Source organism: Carcharodon carcharias, chromosome 33 (genome assembly GCF_017639515.1).
Source record: "Carcharodon carcharias isolate sCarCar2 chromosome 33, sCarCar2.pri, whole genome shotgun sequence".
Lineage (NCBI taxonomy): Eukaryota > Metazoa > Chordata > Chondrichthyes > Lamniformes > Lamnidae > Carcharodon > Carcharodon carcharias.
The window spans coordinates 4,544,128-4,562,969 of record NC_054499.1 but is presented as its reverse complement, the minus strand read 5'-3'; the positions used below and the strand labels follow the sequence as shown (position 1 = coordinate 4,562,969).

At 46.8% G+C, this 18,842-nt stretch overlaps 1 protein-coding gene across 5 annotated transcripts in view; it reads left to right on the top strand.

Annotated features, from left to right (window-relative positions):
• dvl2 (dishevelled segment polarity protein 2) overlaps positions 1-18,386 on the top strand; it is a 59,009-nt gene extending 40,623 nt beyond the window's left edge. For 3 of the 5 annotated variants that reach the window (XM_041178974.1, XM_041178977.1, XM_041178978.1), the window contains 10 exons: positions 2,361-2,451; positions 4,809-4,878; positions 6,038-6,177; positions 7,590-7,666; positions 9,222-9,289; positions 10,515-10,694; positions 12,750-12,881; positions 13,414-13,590; positions 14,597-14,824; positions 17,090-18,386. In XM_041178974.1, coding sequence (XP_041034908.1) covers positions 2,361-2,451; positions 4,809-4,878; positions 6,038-6,177; positions 7,590-7,666; positions 9,222-9,289; positions 10,515-10,694; positions 12,750-12,881; positions 13,414-13,590; positions 14,597-14,824; positions 17,090-17,532 — 1,606 coding nt within the window. In that variant the 3' untranslated portion in view covers positions 17,533-18,386. The remainder of the gene's footprint in view (positions 1-2,360; positions 2,452-4,808; positions 4,879-6,037; positions 6,178-7,589; positions 7,667-9,221; positions 9,290-10,514; positions 10,695-12,749; positions 12,882-13,413; positions 13,591-14,596; positions 14,825-17,089) is intronic. The other 2 variants (XM_041178976.1, XM_041178979.1) reach the window with 2 other exon arrangements.
• The last annotated feature ends 456 nt before the right edge of the window (positions 18,387-18,842 follow it).

Genomic DNA, 18,842 nt, shown 5'->3' with positions numbered 1-18,842 from the left:
GAAGGTCATTGATGAAGCAGCTGAAGATGGTTGGGTCGAGGACACTACCCTGAGGAACTCCTGCAGTGATGTCCTGGAGTTGGGATAACTGACCTCTAACAACCATAACCATCTTCCTTTGTGCTAGGTATCACTCCAACCAGTAGAGAGTTTCCCCCCTGATTCCCATTGACTCCAGTTTTTCTAGGGCTCCTTGAAGCCACACTCAGCTGCCTTGATGTCAAGGGCAAGTCACTCTCGCCTTGGGAGTTCAGCTCTTTTGTCCATGTTTGAACCAAGGCTGTAATGAGGTCAGCAGATGAGTGGCCCTGGCGGAACCCAAACTGGGCGTCAGTGAGCAGGTTATTGCTATGCAAGTGCAGCTTGATAGCACTGTTGATGACCCCTTCCATTACTTTACTGATGATCGAGAGTAGACTGATGGAGCGGTAATTGGCTGGGTTGAATTTGTTCTGCTTTTTGTGTACAGGACATACCTGGGCAATTTTCCACATAGCTGGGTAGATGCTAGTGTTGTAGCTGTACTGGAACAGCTTGTCTAGGGGCATGGCAAGTTCTGGAGCACAAGTCTTCAGTACTATTGCTGGAATATTGTCAGGGCCCATAGCCTCTGCAGTATCGAGTGCCTTCAGCCATTTCTTGATATCACGTGGAATGAATTGAATTGGCTGAAGACTGGCATCTGTGATGCTGGAGACCTCTGGAGGAGGCTGAGATGGATCATCCACTCGGCACTTCTGGCTGGAGATTGTAGCAAATGTTTCAGCCTTATCTTTTGCACTGATATGCTGGACTCCCCCATCATTGAGGATGGGGATATTTGTGGAGCTTCATCCTTCAGTGAGTTGTTTAATTATCCTCCACCATTCACAATTGGATGTGGCAGGACTGCAGAGCTTAGATCTGATCCATTGGTTGTGGGATTGCTTAGCTCTGTCTGTCAGTTGCTGCTTATGCTGTCTGGCACGTAAGTAGCCCTGTTTTATAGCTTCGTCCGGTTGACACCTCATTTTTAGGTATGCCTTGTACAACTCCTGACATGCCCTCCTGCACTCTTCATTGAACCAGGGTTGATCCCCTAGCTTGATAGTAACAGTAGAGTGGGAGATATGCTGGGCCACGAGTCTACAGATTGTGTTCAAATACAGTTCTGCTGCTGATGGCCACAGCACCTCATGTATGCCCAGTCTTGAGTTGCTTGGTCTGTTTGAAATCTATCCCATTTAGCACAGTGGTAGTGCCACACAACACGATGGAGGGTATTCTCAATGTGAAGGCAGGACTTTGTCCCAACAGCAAATGTGCGGTGGTCACTCCTACCAATACTGTCATGGACAGATGCATCTGCAGCAGGCGGGTTGGTGAGGTTGATGCTGGGTGGTCCGTCCGGTTTCATTCCTTTTTTGAGGCTTTGTAGTGGCTTGACACAACTGAGTAGCTTGCTAAGTCATTTCAGAGGGCATTTAAGAGTCAACCAACATTGCTTTGGGTCTGGAGTCACATATAGGCCAGACCAAGTAAGGTCGGCAGATTTCCTTCCCTAAAGGACATTAGTGAACCAGCTGGTTTTCCGCAACTATTGACAATGGTTTCATGGTCATCATTAGACTTGTAATTCCAGGTTTTCATTGAATTCAAATTCCACCATCTCCCGTGGTGGGATTCGAACCCGGGTCCTCAGAGCATTACCCTGGGCCTCTGGATTACTTGGTCCACTCCTTACTAGTGGAGAGGCACATTTGGGATGATGACAGTTGGAGAAAGCCCATTAGACTGATGCCTGGGATTATGGGATTTGTTTTATGAGGAATGGGTGAGCAGTTGGACCTATACTCATTGGAGTTTAAAAGAATGAGAGGTGATCTTATTTAAACATAAGATTCTAAAGAGGCTTGACATCGTCGATGCTGAAAGGATGTTTCCCCTCGTGGGTGTATCTGGAACTGGGACAGAGCATCGGAATAAGAGGTCTCCCGTTTAAAACTGAGATGAGAGTTTTTAATCCTTGGGTTTTTAATCCTTGTAATTCTCTTCCCCAGAGTGTAGTGGAGGCCGAGTCATCAAATATATGCAAGGCTGAGTCAGACAGATTTTTGATTCACAAGGGAGTCAAGGGTTATGGAGTGTAGGCAAGAAAGTGGAGTTGAGATCACAATCAGATCAGCCGTGATCGTATTGAATGGCGTAGCAGGCTCGAGGGGCCAAATGGCCTACTCCTCCTTAATTCTTATGTTTTTGTTCTAGAAAGGCTAAAGCCACTTCACAGCAAGCTCACTGCTGCAACTCCCGTGAGGAGGTGGGCAGATGATGTTGAGTTCCGTTCAGATTTTATTTGATTTTTTTTTTTCTCTCCCCTCTAGATTCAGCAGCTCCACTGAACAAAGCAACTCTTCCCGGATCCTGAAACGTCATCGCCGCAGACGGAAGCAGCGGCCCCCGAGGCTCGAACGTGTAAGAGCACAGTCGCCCACTGTGTTGCTGGTTTTGTAGCCAAGGCCACCTTTTTTTTTTGTCTTTTGAATCACAAAAAGCTAAGCATAAATGAGTGAGAGCATTCGACTCTTCAGCACCCTCCTTTCCTGGAGACCAGCAGGACACAACCGCCCCCAACCCAAATCTTGGAATTATAAGCGTCCATTTAATGACCTGAGTTTTACCCGTGTTCCTTCCCTCCACACCCCCTGCTCCCTCACCTTCACTGTAAATCAACTTGTTGCAGATTTTCACCACTGTACAGAGAGGAGCCTTCAGACGCAGAAGCACTCAGCAAAGGAGGTTCTTTGAAAGGGTGACCCAATTAGTCTCACTACCCCCCCCCCCCCCCCCCCCCCCCCCGGCTCTTCCCCTCCCATAGCCCTGAAAATCTTTCCCCTTCAAGTATTTATCCAATTCCCCTTTTTAAAGTTCCTATTGATTCTGCTTTTGCCGCCCCTTCAGGCAGCGCCTTCCAGATCGCAACAACTCACTGCGTAAAAAAAACATTCACCCCCCCTCTAGCAAATGAAATTATCTCCAATCTGTGTCTCAGGTTACCTCCTGCCACTGGAAACCGTTTCTCCCCATCTACTCTATTAAAACTCTTCATCATTTTGAGTGCCTATTAACTCTCCAAATTAAACTTCACCACACAGGGCAGACATGCCGCGCCACATGCAGTGTTCCTCTTGAGAGCTTGGCTGTGTGGCAGTCTTAAAAGGACCGTGCTGTGCAACAAGCAGGCCACACACAGGAAACAGAAATTGGAGGGAATGTCGCTCTTTGCCCTGCAGTTGTGGTTCAACATGAACAGCACTCAAAGGGACCTCCTTAGATACATCACTAAACGGTGCCCTCATTCGCCTCCTTTCAAAGTTTGAGTTCCTTATTTCAAACCATTCGCAGCTCTCCTCTGACAATAGGGTTCAGGCACTCCTCTGCACAGTGTGCAGGCTTTGCGTGTTTTCCTGGTACCTAGACAAATTAGAGGGTAATTAGAGTCACTCTAATTTTGCAGCATGTGGTTAGTATCGAATGTTAAACTAATCCTGTTCAGTTGGTAACACTTGTGGTGTTAGATGCTGTCAGTTTGTTTACTTATTGGGTGTGGGCTTCTCCTAAGATGTGTTCAAAATCTGTGCTAGCTTCAGAGCGGATGCATCAAAGGCTCATTAGATTGATTCATGGTATGGGAAGTCTGTCCGGTAAGGAGACATCGAGTAGTACGGGCCTATATTCTCTTATATATTTTTATGTGATCTCATTGAAACATGTAAAATTCTGAGAGAGTCTGTCAGGGTAGATGTGGAGAGGCTGCTTTCCCCTTGGCTGGAAAGTCTAGAACTAGGGGGTCACAGTCTCAGGATAAGAGGTCAGCCCCTAAAGCCTGAGCTGAGGAGAAGTATCTTCTCTCAGCAGATTGAGACTCTTCGGAATTCTAGCCCAAAGGCCTGTGGTTGCTCAGTCATTGAATATATTCAAGACATACTGATGTATTTTCGGACATTATGGGAATCAAGGGATATGGGGAGAAGATAGGAAGTTGGAGCTCTGTCTCTCTCGTGCTCATGTGTGTACTGTCTTTCTCTTTGTCTCTCATGCATGTTCCATCTCTTGTGTGCTCTGTCTCTCTCTTGCCCCCACTTTCACTGTCTCCCCATCTGCCCCTCCTCCCTCCCTCTCTCTCTCTCCCCCCCTCTCTCTCTCCCCCTCTCTCTCTCTCTCCCCCTCTCTCTTTCTCTCCCCCCTCTCTCTCCCCTTCTCTCTCTCTCTCTGTTTCTCACTCTCCTATGTCTTATGTTTTTATGTTCTTATACTAAGTCATTGGGAATGGGAGCAAGGAGTAAGGAGGAAGCGGGTGTGGTAAAATTATTAACAAGTAGTTCTTGATGAGAGTGGGAGCTCTGAGCCACTTTGCTTTTCTCTGACTGAAAATTGAGCAGTAGCATTTGCAGCATGGTTTGCCCTTCTTTCCATCCACCTCATCCTCCCCCTCCCTGGGCTGGGGAGGGAACACAAAGTAGTGGAGGGGTTGACAAATGCTAAAGCTGGCTGGTGATTGCAGATCCTGGCTGTTTGTCCTGTGACTTCTGCTGGGGAATATGTACGTGGATTTCAAATAAGAACAGGATCTGATGTGCATCTCATTGTCAGGAGTTGCCACTTGGATGAGGCACCAGAGGGCTGCTGAGTGTATTCCAGTGAAAGTTGGCACCTTCTCAGACAAGTGTCTTGGGGTGGGGGAGGTTAGGGATGGGATTGGGGAGACGGCATGCTGTCAGTTTGTGATAGCCTATCTCTGACTTAACTTTTCTGTTTTTAATCCCACATAGGCCTCCTCGTTCAGCAGTGTCACTGACTCGACAATGTCCCTGAACATTATCACGGTCACATTGAACATGGGTAAGTGTGCTCTGCAATGCTGACGGTGCTGTGCTTGAGTAGCTCTGACAGAACAACACAAATAGGAGCAGGAGTAGACATACTACCCGTTGAGCCTGTTCCGCCATTCAGTACAATCATAGCTGATCTCGGGCTTCAGCTCCACTTTCCTGCCTGCTGCCCTTATCCCTTGATTCCCTGAGAGATCAATAATCTGTTTATCCCTGCCCTGAATGTATTCAATGATGGAGCCCCCAAAACCCTGTGGGTTAGAGAATTCTGAAGATCCACAACCCTTTGAGTGAAGTAATTTCTCCTCATCTCAGTCTGAAATGATCGGTCCCCTTATCCCAAGACTACGACCCAGGGGAAACAATCTCTGTGTCTACCCTTTCAAGCCCCGTCAGAATCTTGTAGGTTTCAATGAGACCACCTCTCATTCTCCTAAACTCCAGAGAGTACAGGCCCAATTTACTCGGCCTCTCATCATAGGACGACCCTCATCTTACGGATCAATTTAGTGAACTTTCACTCTACTGCCTCTCATGCAAGCATATCCTTAAACATAGAGACCAAAACTGCACACGGTATTCCAGATGTGTTTTGTCACAAGGCTCCTATGCTGTGCGAGTAAGCTGTCTGTGGCTTATGCGTAGAAATTGCAGCAAAGTGTGGGGTCTTTTGGCTCATGTACAGTGCATGGGACTGAAGGTGAGTCACTAGCCGTGACTCTCTTGGCACTTGATCATAAAATCTAGGCTGACACTTGCAGTGCCAGTGCTGGGGGTTGGAGGTGCCGTCTAGGATGTAAAGGATCCCACAGTGTGATTGAAAGAAGAGCAGCAGAGTTCACCCCAGTGCCCTGGTGAATATTTACCCCTGAACCAACATCAGATTATCTGATCTTTGTCCCATTGCTGTTTGTGGGAACTTGCTGTAAGCAAATTTGCTGCTGTGTTTCCTACATTACAACAGTGACTACACTTCAGAAAATGCTTCATTGGCTGTGAAATGGCATCCCGAAGTTATGAAAGACTCTTTGGAATGCAGGCTGTTCCTATCTCTAAAAGCAAATGGAATAAATAATCAAATGCAACTATTGCAATTGTTTATCTTGAGCCCTGGCAAGTGTCCCGATCATCAAAAAAAAAAATACTGGTTCCAATTTCTTCAACTCTAGAAAAATACAACTTTCTGGGTATCAGCATCGTTGGCCAGAGCAACGAGCGAGGGGATGGAGGGATTTACATCGGGTCAATAATGAAAGGTGGAGCAGTGGCTGCAGATGGAAGGATTGAACCTGGTGACATGCTGCTACAGGTAAGTGCAGGTGACCTGTCAGACTTCAAATAGTGAAGCTAAAGGCCCAGCTTGCATCCTCTCAGGAGAAGTGGGCACACCATGTTTCTGAAAATAGGGGGTTACACTGAGAAGGGAAACAACAGCATTAGCACCCCACATAATTGACTCCTGGAAGTTGTTAACTCATAACTGGAGTAGAGTCCCGTGGGTATCTGTAGCTCTCTGGTACCTTACCTGCAGGCAAGGCCCCATCTTTCATATGTTGGTGGGTGAGGCTGCATTACAGCCAATCTCTGTCAACATCCACAAACATGTACCTTACTGCCTGGCAGGGAATTGTGATTAGCAAGGTGAACACAGGCTGTTTTGTTTCACCACCCCGACCAGCCAGGAAGCTGAGTCCACCTGATGTCTACCACAAGCCCCTCCCCACCAGGTTGGAGGCCAAAAAGGGATCAAAATAGCTCACTGCCACACCAGACAGTGCACTTGACTAATTTAGACAATTCTGAGATTATAGACTTAATTTTTTTTTAACTCTTTCGTGGGGTGTGGGCATTGCTGGCTAAACTGGCATCTTGCCCATCCCTAATTGCCCTTGAGAAGGTGGTGGTAAGCTGCTTTCTTGAACTGCTGCAGTCTGTGGTGTAGGCACATGCACTGTTGAATCATCTGCCTCCCCCACACCCACTGCTGTTAGGAAGGGTGTTCCAGGATCTTGACCCAGTGACAGTGGAGGAATGGTGATATAGTTCCAAGTCAGGATGGTATGTGGCTTGGAGGGAAACTTGCAGTGATAGTGTTCCGATGCATATGCTGCCCTTGTCCTTCTAGGTGGTAGAGGTCACGGGTTTAGAAGGTGCAGTTGAAGGAGCCTTGTTGAGTTGCTGCAGTGCACCTTGAAGATAGTACACACTGCTGTCACTATGCATAGGCGGTGGAAGGAATGAATGTATAAGTGGATGTTTAATGTGGTGGATGGGGTGCCAATCAAGCGGGCTGCTTTGTCATGGATAATGTCAGATTTCTTGAGTTGTTGGAGCTGCACTCATCCAGCTAAGTGGCGAGTGTTCTGTCACACTCCTGACTTGTGCCTTGTAGATGATGGAGAGGCTTTGGGGACTCAGGAGATGAGTTACTCTCCACAGAGTTCACAGCTTTTGACCTGCTCTTGTGGTCACAGTATTTATATGGCTGATCCAGTTCAGTTTCTGGTCAATGGTAACTCCCAGGATGTTGATAGTGGGGGATTCACCAATGATAATGCTGTTGAATGAATGTCCAGGGCTGTATTGTAGTGAAGTGTCGGTACCTAGTTGTTACCAATGTGCGATCTTTATTGTCGGCTGTAGAATTGTTATGTTCACATGTGACTGCTTGGATTGGATTACTCCTGCATCACTCACTCCAGGTCCGTCTGTCCCCTTAAGGTGAATGATATAAACTTTGAGAACATGAGCAATGACGACGCTGTGCGGGTTCTGAGGGAGATCGTTCACAAGCCTGGGTAAGTGACAATGCCACTTGACACAGTTGAATTGTCTGCCTCCCCCCACCCTCACTGTGAGCGAGCCAGTTGACCACGTGGCGATTGTTGTATTTACTGACCTTGGAGAAGATGCAGTGCAGATTTACCAGGATGGTACCGGGTTAAATTATGATGACACATTCTATCTAGGCTTGTATTCCCTTGTATAGAAGATTAAGGGATGATCTAATTGATTAAAGGAGTTGATAGGGTCAATAGAGAGAAACTATTTCCTCTGTTGTGATTAGTCAGAACACGAGGTGGATTGGGGGGGTTGTGGTTGGCGGCATAACCTCAAAATAAGAGCCAGGCCGATCAGGAGTGATGCCAGGCAGCACTTCTTCACATGAAGGGAGTGGAAATCTGCAGCCCTAAATAATGCAAAATGTTCAACAAAAATACATTCCATTGAAGAATAAAAACTCAGCAAGAAGGACCCATCGGTGACTCATTCAGGAAGTTAAGGACAGTATTAGATTAAAAGAAGTAGCAAGTTTCTTCAATACTTTATTTCTGCTGGTAGAAATTTCCAGTTAGCCTAACATCAGTTGTTGGGAAAATGTTGGGTCCTATTATTAAGGAAGTCTTAACAATGCACTTGTAAAAGCATCGCTTGGTTAGAACTAATCAGCATGGTTTTGCTAAAGGGAAATCTTGTTTGACCAATTTATTAGTTTTTTTTGAGATGTAGCTAGTAGGGTAGATAAAGGGGAACCAGTAGATGTAGCATACCTGGATTTCCAAAAGGTATTTGATGAGGTCCCGCACAAAAGATTGTTAGAAAAAATAAGGGCTCATGGAGGTGGGGTTAATATATTAGCATGGATAGAGGATTGGTTAACGGATAGAAAACAGGGCTTTTTCAAGCTGGTAGACAGTGAATAGTGGAATGCACAAGAATCAGTGCTGGGGCCTCAGCTATTTACAATGTATGTTAATAACTTGGATGGAGCGACAGACTAATGTATCTAAGGTTGCTGATGATACAAAGTTAGGCAGAAAGGTAAACTGTGAGGAGGACACAGAGGCTCAGATATGGATAGGCTCGGTGAGTAGGAAGCAAGATGGCAGATGGGATATAACATGGGGAAATGTGAAGTTATTCGCAATATTTAAGGTTAAACAATGACTGTGGGAGAAAGAGAGACAGACGCACTGGGGTTGTGGAGGAAAACGAGTTGAGGACTAATATCAGGGGCATTTCACAGTGTGCCAATGTCTGGAATTCTCTCCATTTAGGGGAGTAGAGGGAAAAAGCCTGGATTCACTCAAAAAAACAGTGTGATTGGGCCATTTGCCATTCTGTGGAAGGGTGAGCTCCTTCATCTGTACTTATTGAGAGAGAGGGGTAAAGATGATTAATCCTTGGCTTCAGACGTGAGGAATGAGAATCTTTTTGAAGCAGGTCTGGATCACAATAACTGCGTGATCTTTTCCCACTTCCCTAAGTGCTCTGTGATTTGTTTTCCTTTAGTTTAAAGCTTCTGTACTTTGTTTGACATTAATCTGCATGTTTTTCCCTCTTATTTTTAAGGCCAATCATTTTAACAGTTGCCAAATGTTGGGACCCATCGCCTCAGGGCTATTTCACTTTGCCCAGAAGTAAGTGTCAAAAGAGTTGTTTGAAGACTAAACATTTCACTGCTCTTCAGAGCAGAATGTTCTGTTCCACATAAATAAGTTTTTACTGACTTATGTGAGGAGACGTTTAAATACCTCAAGCTTAGAAGTTTTAGCCACTCTTGACTGTCGCATCAAACATTCTCACTACGGGCATAGCACAGGGTTAGGTAGAGTAAAGCTCCCTCTACACTGTCCCCATCAAACACTGCCAGGACAGGTACAGCACGGGGTTAGATAGAGTAAAGCTCCCTCTACACTGTCCCCATCAAACACTCCCAGAACAGGTACAGCACGGGGGCTAGATGCAGAGTAAAGTTCCCTCTGCACTGTCCCCATCAAACACTCCCAGGGCAGGTACAGCACAGGGTTAGATACAGAGTAAAGCTCCCTCTACACCATCCCCATCAAACACTCCCAGGACAGGTACAGCACGGGGTTAGATACAGAGTAAAGCTCCCTCTACACTTTCCCCATCAAACACTCCCAGGACAGGTACAGCACGGGGTTAGATACAGAGTAAAGCTCCCTCCACGCTGGGACTAATCAGGTAGCTGTTTCAAAGGGTGGGTCTGACGTGTTAAACATCCTGTCTGATTCTACCTAATGACCCTGATGGGAAGTGAATGTGTGGATTTTGAATGAGGGCAAAATCTAGGGCAATTGATAAACACCCCTCTCTTCCCCCAGTGTTTGAGTTAGTTGTAGGAAGAGGGTACACGCAGGAATATTGACCAGTTGAACAATGTGCTGCAGTCTAGTTGGTGCAAGTGGAACTGTATGTTAATGTTGCGATCAGTCACAGTGAAGTGCTTGGTCTAGTTGTAAGTGAGAGCAGCTGTTACTAATTGGGAAGGGTTAGGGCATTATTCTTAAGTACGTATAAGAACCAGTTTCTAGGTGTGTTTGCGGGAAGAAAAGGAAGTCTGTGCTTGTGTTCTGAGTTTTGTGAATAAACCTATGTTAAGGAAAGGCTGGCTGCAGATTCCTCTTTCATTCTGAATGAGCAACACATAGCATTGTAGTCCAGCCCAAGCCAGTGCTGTCAGGAGAGGAGTGGGCAAAATGAGAAGGAAACTGCAGTGAAAGGAATTTAATTCGCGTGTTGAAGTGCGTTGTCACTTTGTTTTAGTCTCTTGTTGAGTTACTATGTTGATCCCATTCTCTTGTTTTTTTTTCTGTTGTTGTCCTTCTCTCTCCTCTACAGATGTTCCAAACTCACTGATGAGATTCTCTGTGCCTCTTTCCGTAGATGAGCCAATTAGACCTATTGATCCTGCCGCCTGGGTTTCTCACTCTGTTGCGTTGACTGGAGCATATCCAGCTTATGGTGCCAGCTCATCCATGAGCACGATCACTTCAAGCAGCTCAATTACTGAAACGGAGCGTAAGTGACTCCATTTGGGTGGCTCTGCCATATTGGACAAGGGTAGTTAAACCCTGTAGTTACCATTGGGGTTCATGTAAGTCCCGGTAAGGTAGCATAGCACCTGTCGAACGTGCTCATAATTAATCCAAGCATCTTTGAAAACTGTACCTGTGGAATGTGGATTAGTTGTTACCCCACCAAAGGAAAACTCGCTGCTTAGCCAAGCCCTGCAAGCAAGAGCACAAGAAATAGGAGCAGGAGTAGACCACATATGATCATGGCTGATCTTGTGCTTCAACTCCACTTTCCGGCCCACTGCCCATGTCCTTTGATTCCCTGAGTGACCAAAAATCTGTCAGTCTCAGCCTTCTGTGGTAGAAAATTCCAAAGATTCATGAACCATCTAGTGAAGTAATTTCTAATCTCAGTCCTAAATGATTGGCCTCTTATCCTGAGACTCTGCCCCCCAACCCGTGTTTTAGATTCCCTGACCAGCAGAAACAATCTCTCCATATCTACCCTATCAAAACTGTTCTTAATCTTTTATGTTTCAATGAGATCATCTGTCATTCTTATCTGCAGAGAATGTAGGCCCTTATTACTCAGCTTCACATCGTAGGACAACTCCCTCGTTCCAGGGACCAATTTAGTGAACCTTCACTGAACCACAAGTATATATATGTTAAACAAATTGGGTGTACAGTTTGCAGATCTTCAAATAACCAGGATTAATCAGCTTAAAACACTGTAGCACTTAGAGCACCTGTAAGCTTGCTCCTGCATGTCCGGGTATGATAACCCTACCGTTAAGGCATTGGTTTACAGCCGTTTATGAAGCTGAATGGGAATGAACCCCACTCTCTAGTGATCCTGTCGACTGCTCCTTGTCCCATTTGTGTAGCCAGCGGTATCCGAGTACTGTCAGTGTTTTTCATTTAGGTGTTAGACTGCTGGGTGTGCCACAGAGGATTGATCGATGTGGTTCTGAATTATTGATTACAGTGTCATCTTGGAGAACCCTGTTCCCCAAGGAGGCTTCTCCTCCCCTCCCCTCCCTCCACAAGTTGATTAGATATTGTGGCAGTGGGCAGTGTTATGAGAAGAAAGGGAAAAAGACTTAACTTTTATATTGTGCTTTTCACGACCACTGGACATTTCAAAGGTCAGTAAAGTACTTTTTGAAGTGTCGTCACTGTTGTAATAGTCCCCTCCAAGCTGCACACCATCCTGACTTTGAACTATATCGCCGTTCCTTCGCTGCCTTTGGGTCAAAGTTTTGGGACTCCCTCCCTAACAACACCGTGGGTGTACCTGCAGCGATTTAAGAAGGCAGCTCACCACACTTTCTCAAGGGCAGTTAGAGATGGGCAGCAAATGCTGGCCTTGCCAGTGACGACCACATCCTGCGAAAGAATTTTAAAAAATGTCGGGAACGTGGCAGCCAATTTGCACACAGCAAGATCCTACAAACAACAATGTGATAAATGACCAGTTAATCTGTTTGACCTGTTTTTTTTGGTGTTGGTTGAGGGATAGCTATTGGCCAGGACACTAGGGAGAGCTCCCCTGCTCATCTTTGAAATGGTGGCGGTGGGATCTTTTACACCTACCAGAGCGGGCAGACGGGGCCTCAGTTTGACGTCTCACTTGAAAGACTGCACCTCCGACAGCCCAGCACTCCCTCAGTTCTGCACTGGGGGTGTCAGCCTAGAGTGGGACTTGAACCTGGGACTTTCGGACTGAGAGACAAGAGTGCCAGCGTGTGAGCCAGGGCTGTTGGAGCGGAATGGTAGAACAAAGGTTCATGTCTGCAGGTGTTCTGCTTTTGATCTTGGGCCATCCCATTGGTTAGGCCTCCAGAGCTTGCTTCCACTTGATGATGTGTCTCTGCTTCTGCTTAGTGGGACGTTACCAGGGTTTGAGCGCTGGTTGTGAGCCTATCAGTCATTTTATAGAGATAAAGATGACAGCAAATATAAATGGGGGAAACAGATATTCTGTTTATGTTGGGCCAGTGACCTTTCTCCTGACCTGTGACAATTCACTTAATCGGTTTACAAAATCTCTCTCCAGGGTTTGATGACTTTAACTTATCAATCCACACGGATATGATGTCCGTTGCTAAGGCGATGGCTTCCCCGGAATCTGGCCTTGAAGTTCGGGACAGAATGTGGTTGAAAATTACAATCCCCAATGCATTCTTAGGTAGGTTATTTGTTAATAAGACTTGTATCACCCAACATCATGTAAAACGTCTATGCTCGCAAGTGTAAAAATAAGCACTGCAAAGGTGTTCACTGCAAACATGCACAGAGTCCCTTTTTATTCACCCAGATGAAGATTAATTAACATGTAACCATAGTGTTCCAGTGCAGTGTAAAGGTCATTCATGATCTTAACTGTATGAGACTCCTGCTTGTTCAAAAGAGGGGCTAATTACTGTGTAACTACAAAGTTACTGTTCCCAGGGTTAGCGTTACACACCAACTGTGTATGGTCGCTGTTTGTTCAACAGTGTAAGTGTTATTCACTGTGTAAGTGTACAGGGTCCATTCTTCAGGATAAGGGTTAAAAACTCAGTACACTGACTAGCCTGTTTCAGTCCCCTATCTCACTCCGTCCCCTACCCAAGACTTGTTTGCGATGATGCCTGTTCCGGTTGCTTCTGTCCAAACTTTCTTTGTCTGTGGCCTCGCTATTGCATAAGTGATTGAACTAAACCTTGTGTTGTTCACAGGCTCTGATGTTGTGGACTGGCTTTACCACCACATCGAGGGCTTCCAGGATCGCAGGGAGGCAAGGAAGTATGCGAGTAACCTGCTGAAAGCTGGCTTCATCCGTCACACAGTCAACAAAATAACCTTTTCTGAGCAGTGTTACTACATCTTCGGGGATTTCAGCGGTTGTGAAAATTGTGAGTGTGTATGAAAGAGTGGAGCCTCTGCCCTGATCTTGGACATAAGATTTCGAGGAGAGAATTTCAGAAAAGTATTTTCCTGTTAAAGTGAAAGTTATATGAGTGGTTAGACCACAGCAGGAGTACTGACCTTTTGCAGGATATATTGGCCTTGGAGTGGGTGCCCTGCAGGTTTTTATCAGGATTAAAAAGATTGAATTACAAGGACCGGTTTCACAGACTAGGCTTGTATTCCCTCGAGTAAAGAAGATTAATTGGGGTGTTTCAGATAATTACAGGATTTGATAGGGTTGATAGAGAGAAACTATTTCATCTGTTGGGGGGTGAGTCCAGAAAAAGGGGGAAGAATCTTAAAATTTGAGCCAGGCTGCTCGGGGGTGATGTCAGGAAGCACTTCATCACACGCATGGGAGTGGAAATCTGGAACTTTGTCCCAAAAAGATGTTGAGGCTGGTGTGGGGGGGGTGTCAATAGAGAATTTCTAAACTATGATCGATTTTTCTTCAGTAAGGGATATGGAATGAAGATTATAGATAGGGTGAAGATACAGAGCAGCCGCAACCTAATTGAATGGCAGAGCAGGCTCGGGAGGCTGAATGGCCTCCCCTTCCTGTTCCTATTGAACAGTTTTCTTGGAGGGGAGTTTCACTGCTGGAGAAACTGACCTGGAAATAAAAATTCACTGAGTGCGATAAAGGTTTCAAATACCAAGGACTGGAATGGGAAATGGAGTTGCAGGGTAGGATGGAAATTTGATTGGAATGTCTGTTATATTTCGGGTGCCCATGAAGTGGAATGTTACCATGGGGAGGGCACCTTGGCAGGTTTGAGGCAATCGGGTGTGTTTCCAGAGGGAGGAGGCAGTGAGGAGGTGGGTTGTGGGGCTAAGATGAAGTAAGGATTGGGCTTGACTGCCTTGCCGTGATAACTCTTCTGTTCCTGTGCTGGTGATTTGACTGGATTTGCATCGTTGCTAACTGGCTCGTGTTTCTGTTCGAACTAGACTTGGCCAACCTCTCCTTGAACGACAATGATGGTTCAAGCGGCGCCTCGGACCAAGACACACTGGCCCCCCTCCCTCACCCTGGCACCACCCCATGGCCGATAATGCATTCCTTCCAGTATCCGTACCCACCTCCACACCCCTACTCCACTCAACCACCCAGCTACCATGAGCTAACCACCTACAGCTACGGGGGAGGTGGGAGTGCTGGCAGCCAGCACAGTGAAGGTGAGAACAATCTTGTGGGAGTGTGTGGCCACTCGGCCCATCGTATCTGTGCCAGAAGTTTTAACGGGGTCTGAGAAGTGCTGACTGATTCATCCTGCTCATTCGAGTTGGTCTTCCCAGCGAATGGGATTTGATGGGAGAGGGTGCTCTGGTGACATGGGTTTCAAGGACGAGCTGCACAAAGGTGTGTAGAGAGGGTAAAGAGAGCAAAGAATGAACCCAAATGCAAGATGAACTCTTGAGGCAGGATTTATTCTAAGACGGGTGTCCAGACTAGGTCTATGGCCCACAATACACATCAGTGCAGATCTGATAGAATGGCTGGAGGGGCTGAAAGGCCGCCTCCTGTTCCTGTGAAGTTTCTCGGTCGATTCTGTAATGTTTGCTGCTGGTCAGATTTGTTTGAATCGCGTGAACTGGAGGTTTGGAAAAGGCTAGTTGTTGCCTCTTTGCTGAATTGGAACATCAGGGCATGTTATTGTCAACAGCTTGAGGTACCTGGGAATTAAAGGGAACAGAGAGATTTAAACTTCATATGTGACACCTGTACTGCCCACAAAACCAACAGCATTGGGCACTGCTATTCAGAAGAGAAGGCGAAGTCCTAATGAGGGATGTAAAATACTCAGGCAACTTCAATCAGCTCAGTAGGCCCAGAGGAAATGAGTGTTTGTTTCAAATTTAATCTCAGAAGAAGATTCTTCACTCAAAGGATGATGACCACAGGTACGATGGACACAGGAGTTGGACATGCTGGAGGAGGTCGGGCTGGGTGCATTGGATTATTTTGACGAGCTCGTGTGGACGAATGCCATTTTCTTATTCACATTGTTTCTTTCTTTGGTTCACAGTAAAGTGTTTTTCGAATTGCTGTTATATAGCTTCAATCCTGAGGCAGTTTGTAGCACCGTTGGTCTTGGGAGCAGTGGGGAGACAGTTGGGGCCTGCTGTTATTTGGAACTGTTAAGGGCTCCAGACTGCACACGCTAGGTGAACTCATTCACCTGCATCTGAGCATGCTGTATTTGCTGTGAGTGCGCTTACTGAGGCTGAGTAGAGAGGTTTGTATTTAAATTGTGTTGAGGGATATCCATTCCAGGGAATGTTGTTCTAGGCGTCAAGGTGTAGCAGAGTTAGATGCAGATCGTAGCTTTTCTCTCTCTCTGCCCAGAAAATGACCTGCTATGCCTCTCCACCCCCAGCACCCCCCAGAAACATGACAAGCTACACTCATTTTTTCCCACCAAACATTAAAAATGCGCATTCTTATTGCGCTTCTCATAGCCTCGTGGCATCCCAAAGCACCTTACAGCCGGTGAAGTACTTTTGAAGTGCAGTCACTTGTGTAGGAGGTTTGCGAAGTCTCCCTTGACAGCACCTCCCAAACCTGCGACCTCTACCACCTAGAAGGCCAAGGGTAGCCGCCGTATGGGAACGCTATCGCCTGCAAGTTCCCCTCCAAACCACACACACATCTTCCTGATTTGGAACCTTATTGCCCTTCTTTCACTGTTGCTGGATCAAACCCCTCCCTAACAGCACAGTGGGTGCACCTACACGACATGGACCGCAGCGGTTCAAGAAGGCGGTTCACCACCACCACCTCGAGGGCAATTAGGGATGGCATTGAAAGGAGGCCTTGTCAGCAAGGCTCATATCTCGGGAATTAATTTTTTAATAAATGCTGCATTATGTGCAGAGGTCCCTGGAGTCAGACTTGTTTCCATGACATTAACTTGCGAGTGTTACCTACTGAAGCACAACTAATATCCTTGTGACAGTGCCAACTAGTGCTGAGCTAGCAGTTAATGTAGGTGCTAGAGGCTCATGCCCACAGGGAACTGATTCGAGTCTGCCAAAGTCATCTTTTATTTATTCTTTCGTGGAATGTGGGCATCACTGGCAAGGCCAGCATTTGTTGCCCATTCCTAATTGCCCTTGAACTGAGTGGTTCTTACTAGGCCATATCAAAGAGCAGTTATCTGGAGTCACATGTCGGCCAGACCAGGTAAGGACCCCAGATTTCTTTCCCGAAATGACAGTAGTGAACCAGATGGGTTTTTTTTTTACGACAATCCGATCATTTCATGGTCACTGTCACTGAGCCTAGCTTTTTATTCCAGATTTAATTAATTAATTCAGTTTAAGTTCCCTCGGCTGCTGTGGTGGGATTGGAGCTCATGTCTCGGGATTACTCGTTCAGCGTTGTAACCGCTAGACTGCAGTTTCTTGTCATTCGTTCCTTTAACCGTCGTTCTGTTGCAGGGAGCCGAAGCAGTGGGTCAAACCGCAGTGAGAGCGAGAGGCGCACCAGCAAGGACAAGGATGGCAAGACGGTGGATTCCAAATCGGGGAGCGGCAGTGAGTCGGAGTACTCCACGCGGAGCAGCGTGCGCCGCGAGCACGCCGGGAGCGAGCGGTCGGCCGCCAACAGTGAGCACAGCCACCGAAGCCACCACCACTCGGTGATGGGCAGCGTGCGGTCCCACCACTCTGTCCACGCGTACGGGCCGCCCGGGGTCCCGCTGCAGTACAACCCCTTGATGGTGATGATGGTGCCCCAGCCGCCTCCGTCGTCGGCCGCCGTGCCGCCGGGGGCCCCGCCCGTCCGCGACCTGGGCTCCGTGCCCCCCGAGCTCACCGCCAGCCGCCAGTCTTTCCATATGGCCATGGGAAACCCCAGCGAGTTCTTCGTGGACGTCATGTGACTCGGGCGGTTAGCGTGGGACTCGTCTTTTACTTTGGGTTGTTTTTTTTTAAAAAAAAAAATTTTTTTTTCTGCGTGCCGCACCCGGCCGCAAAATCGAAGAACGCGCGTCCGCCAAGGTCCGACGCTAACTTTGCGTACGCTGTAAATAACGTCACCTCTCACACCGAGCTCCGCGTGGAGCCGACCGCGGCTCCGAAACCTCAACTGAAGTTGGCGAGCCTCCGGCTAACTTCCCGGGCAGCTGCTGAATCTTGAGGACATGAGCAACCGTAGCCGGAGCAGAGAAACCGAGACAAGTATTTTAAAATAAACTGCATTTTTAGTATAATTTAATTGAAGTAACAATTAACAAGTGCAATTCCTAGCCTTTTACTTCTCTTTTTTTTTTAAATATTATATACCAGGACTTGAGTATTATCGTCCACTGTAATCACCATGTCCCTGACGAGTTTGTGCTGCAAACTCCACCGCGTCTCGCCTGCAAAAAAAAATTTAAACGACTGCATAGCAACTGCCCGCTTAACTCCACCGAGGTTACGTTTGAAATCGCAACCTTAAAGAGTATTTTGGCTGCAGCCTTTGAAAGGGCAGTTGAGCTGGCAAGTCGCCGGTGCCTTGCAGTGTCACTTTCAGAGGAATAGTGGAAAACCTGGGCTTTATTTCTCTTTTTTTTTTAAATTGTAGAATAAAAGTAACTCGGTTACGTTATTGGAATGCTTTTGGAAGGAAAGACCATTGGTAATCAAGTTGTTAGTGCAGTATTGCAATGATTTTGGAGTTTTTAAAAAAAAAAAATTAATAAAAATAAAATTAAAAGTCACGAGCCTTTGCAGTAAAGCCGATCTCGCCTCACTGACGCTTCCTGTCCTGTTTTCCTGCAGTTGTGGTCTCAGTGTGACTCGGTGTAGCTTTGGTCTCACTTCTCTCTGGAGTCTCAGCAGCAGCAGCGGCAAATTGCACTTATAACTTGTCTTGAACGTAGTGAAACGTCTCGAGTTCCTTCACCGGAGCGTTATCCAAAAAAAAACAAACAAACAAACAGAACTGGTACTGAGATGTTAGGACAGGCAACCGAAAGATTGGTCAGAGAGGTAGGTTTTAAGGAGCATCATAAACCTCTTCGCCTCCCCCTTTCCTCCTTTTTTTTGTTAAGGGGGGAGGAGTTCCAGAGCTTGTGACACAGGCGGCCCAAGGCATGGCCGCCGGCGGTGGAGCGGTGAAAATTGGAGATGTGCAAGAGAGCGGAAGCGGAGGAGGGCAGAGGGCTGTAGGGGCTGGAGGAGATGACAGCGATAGGGAAGAGTGAGG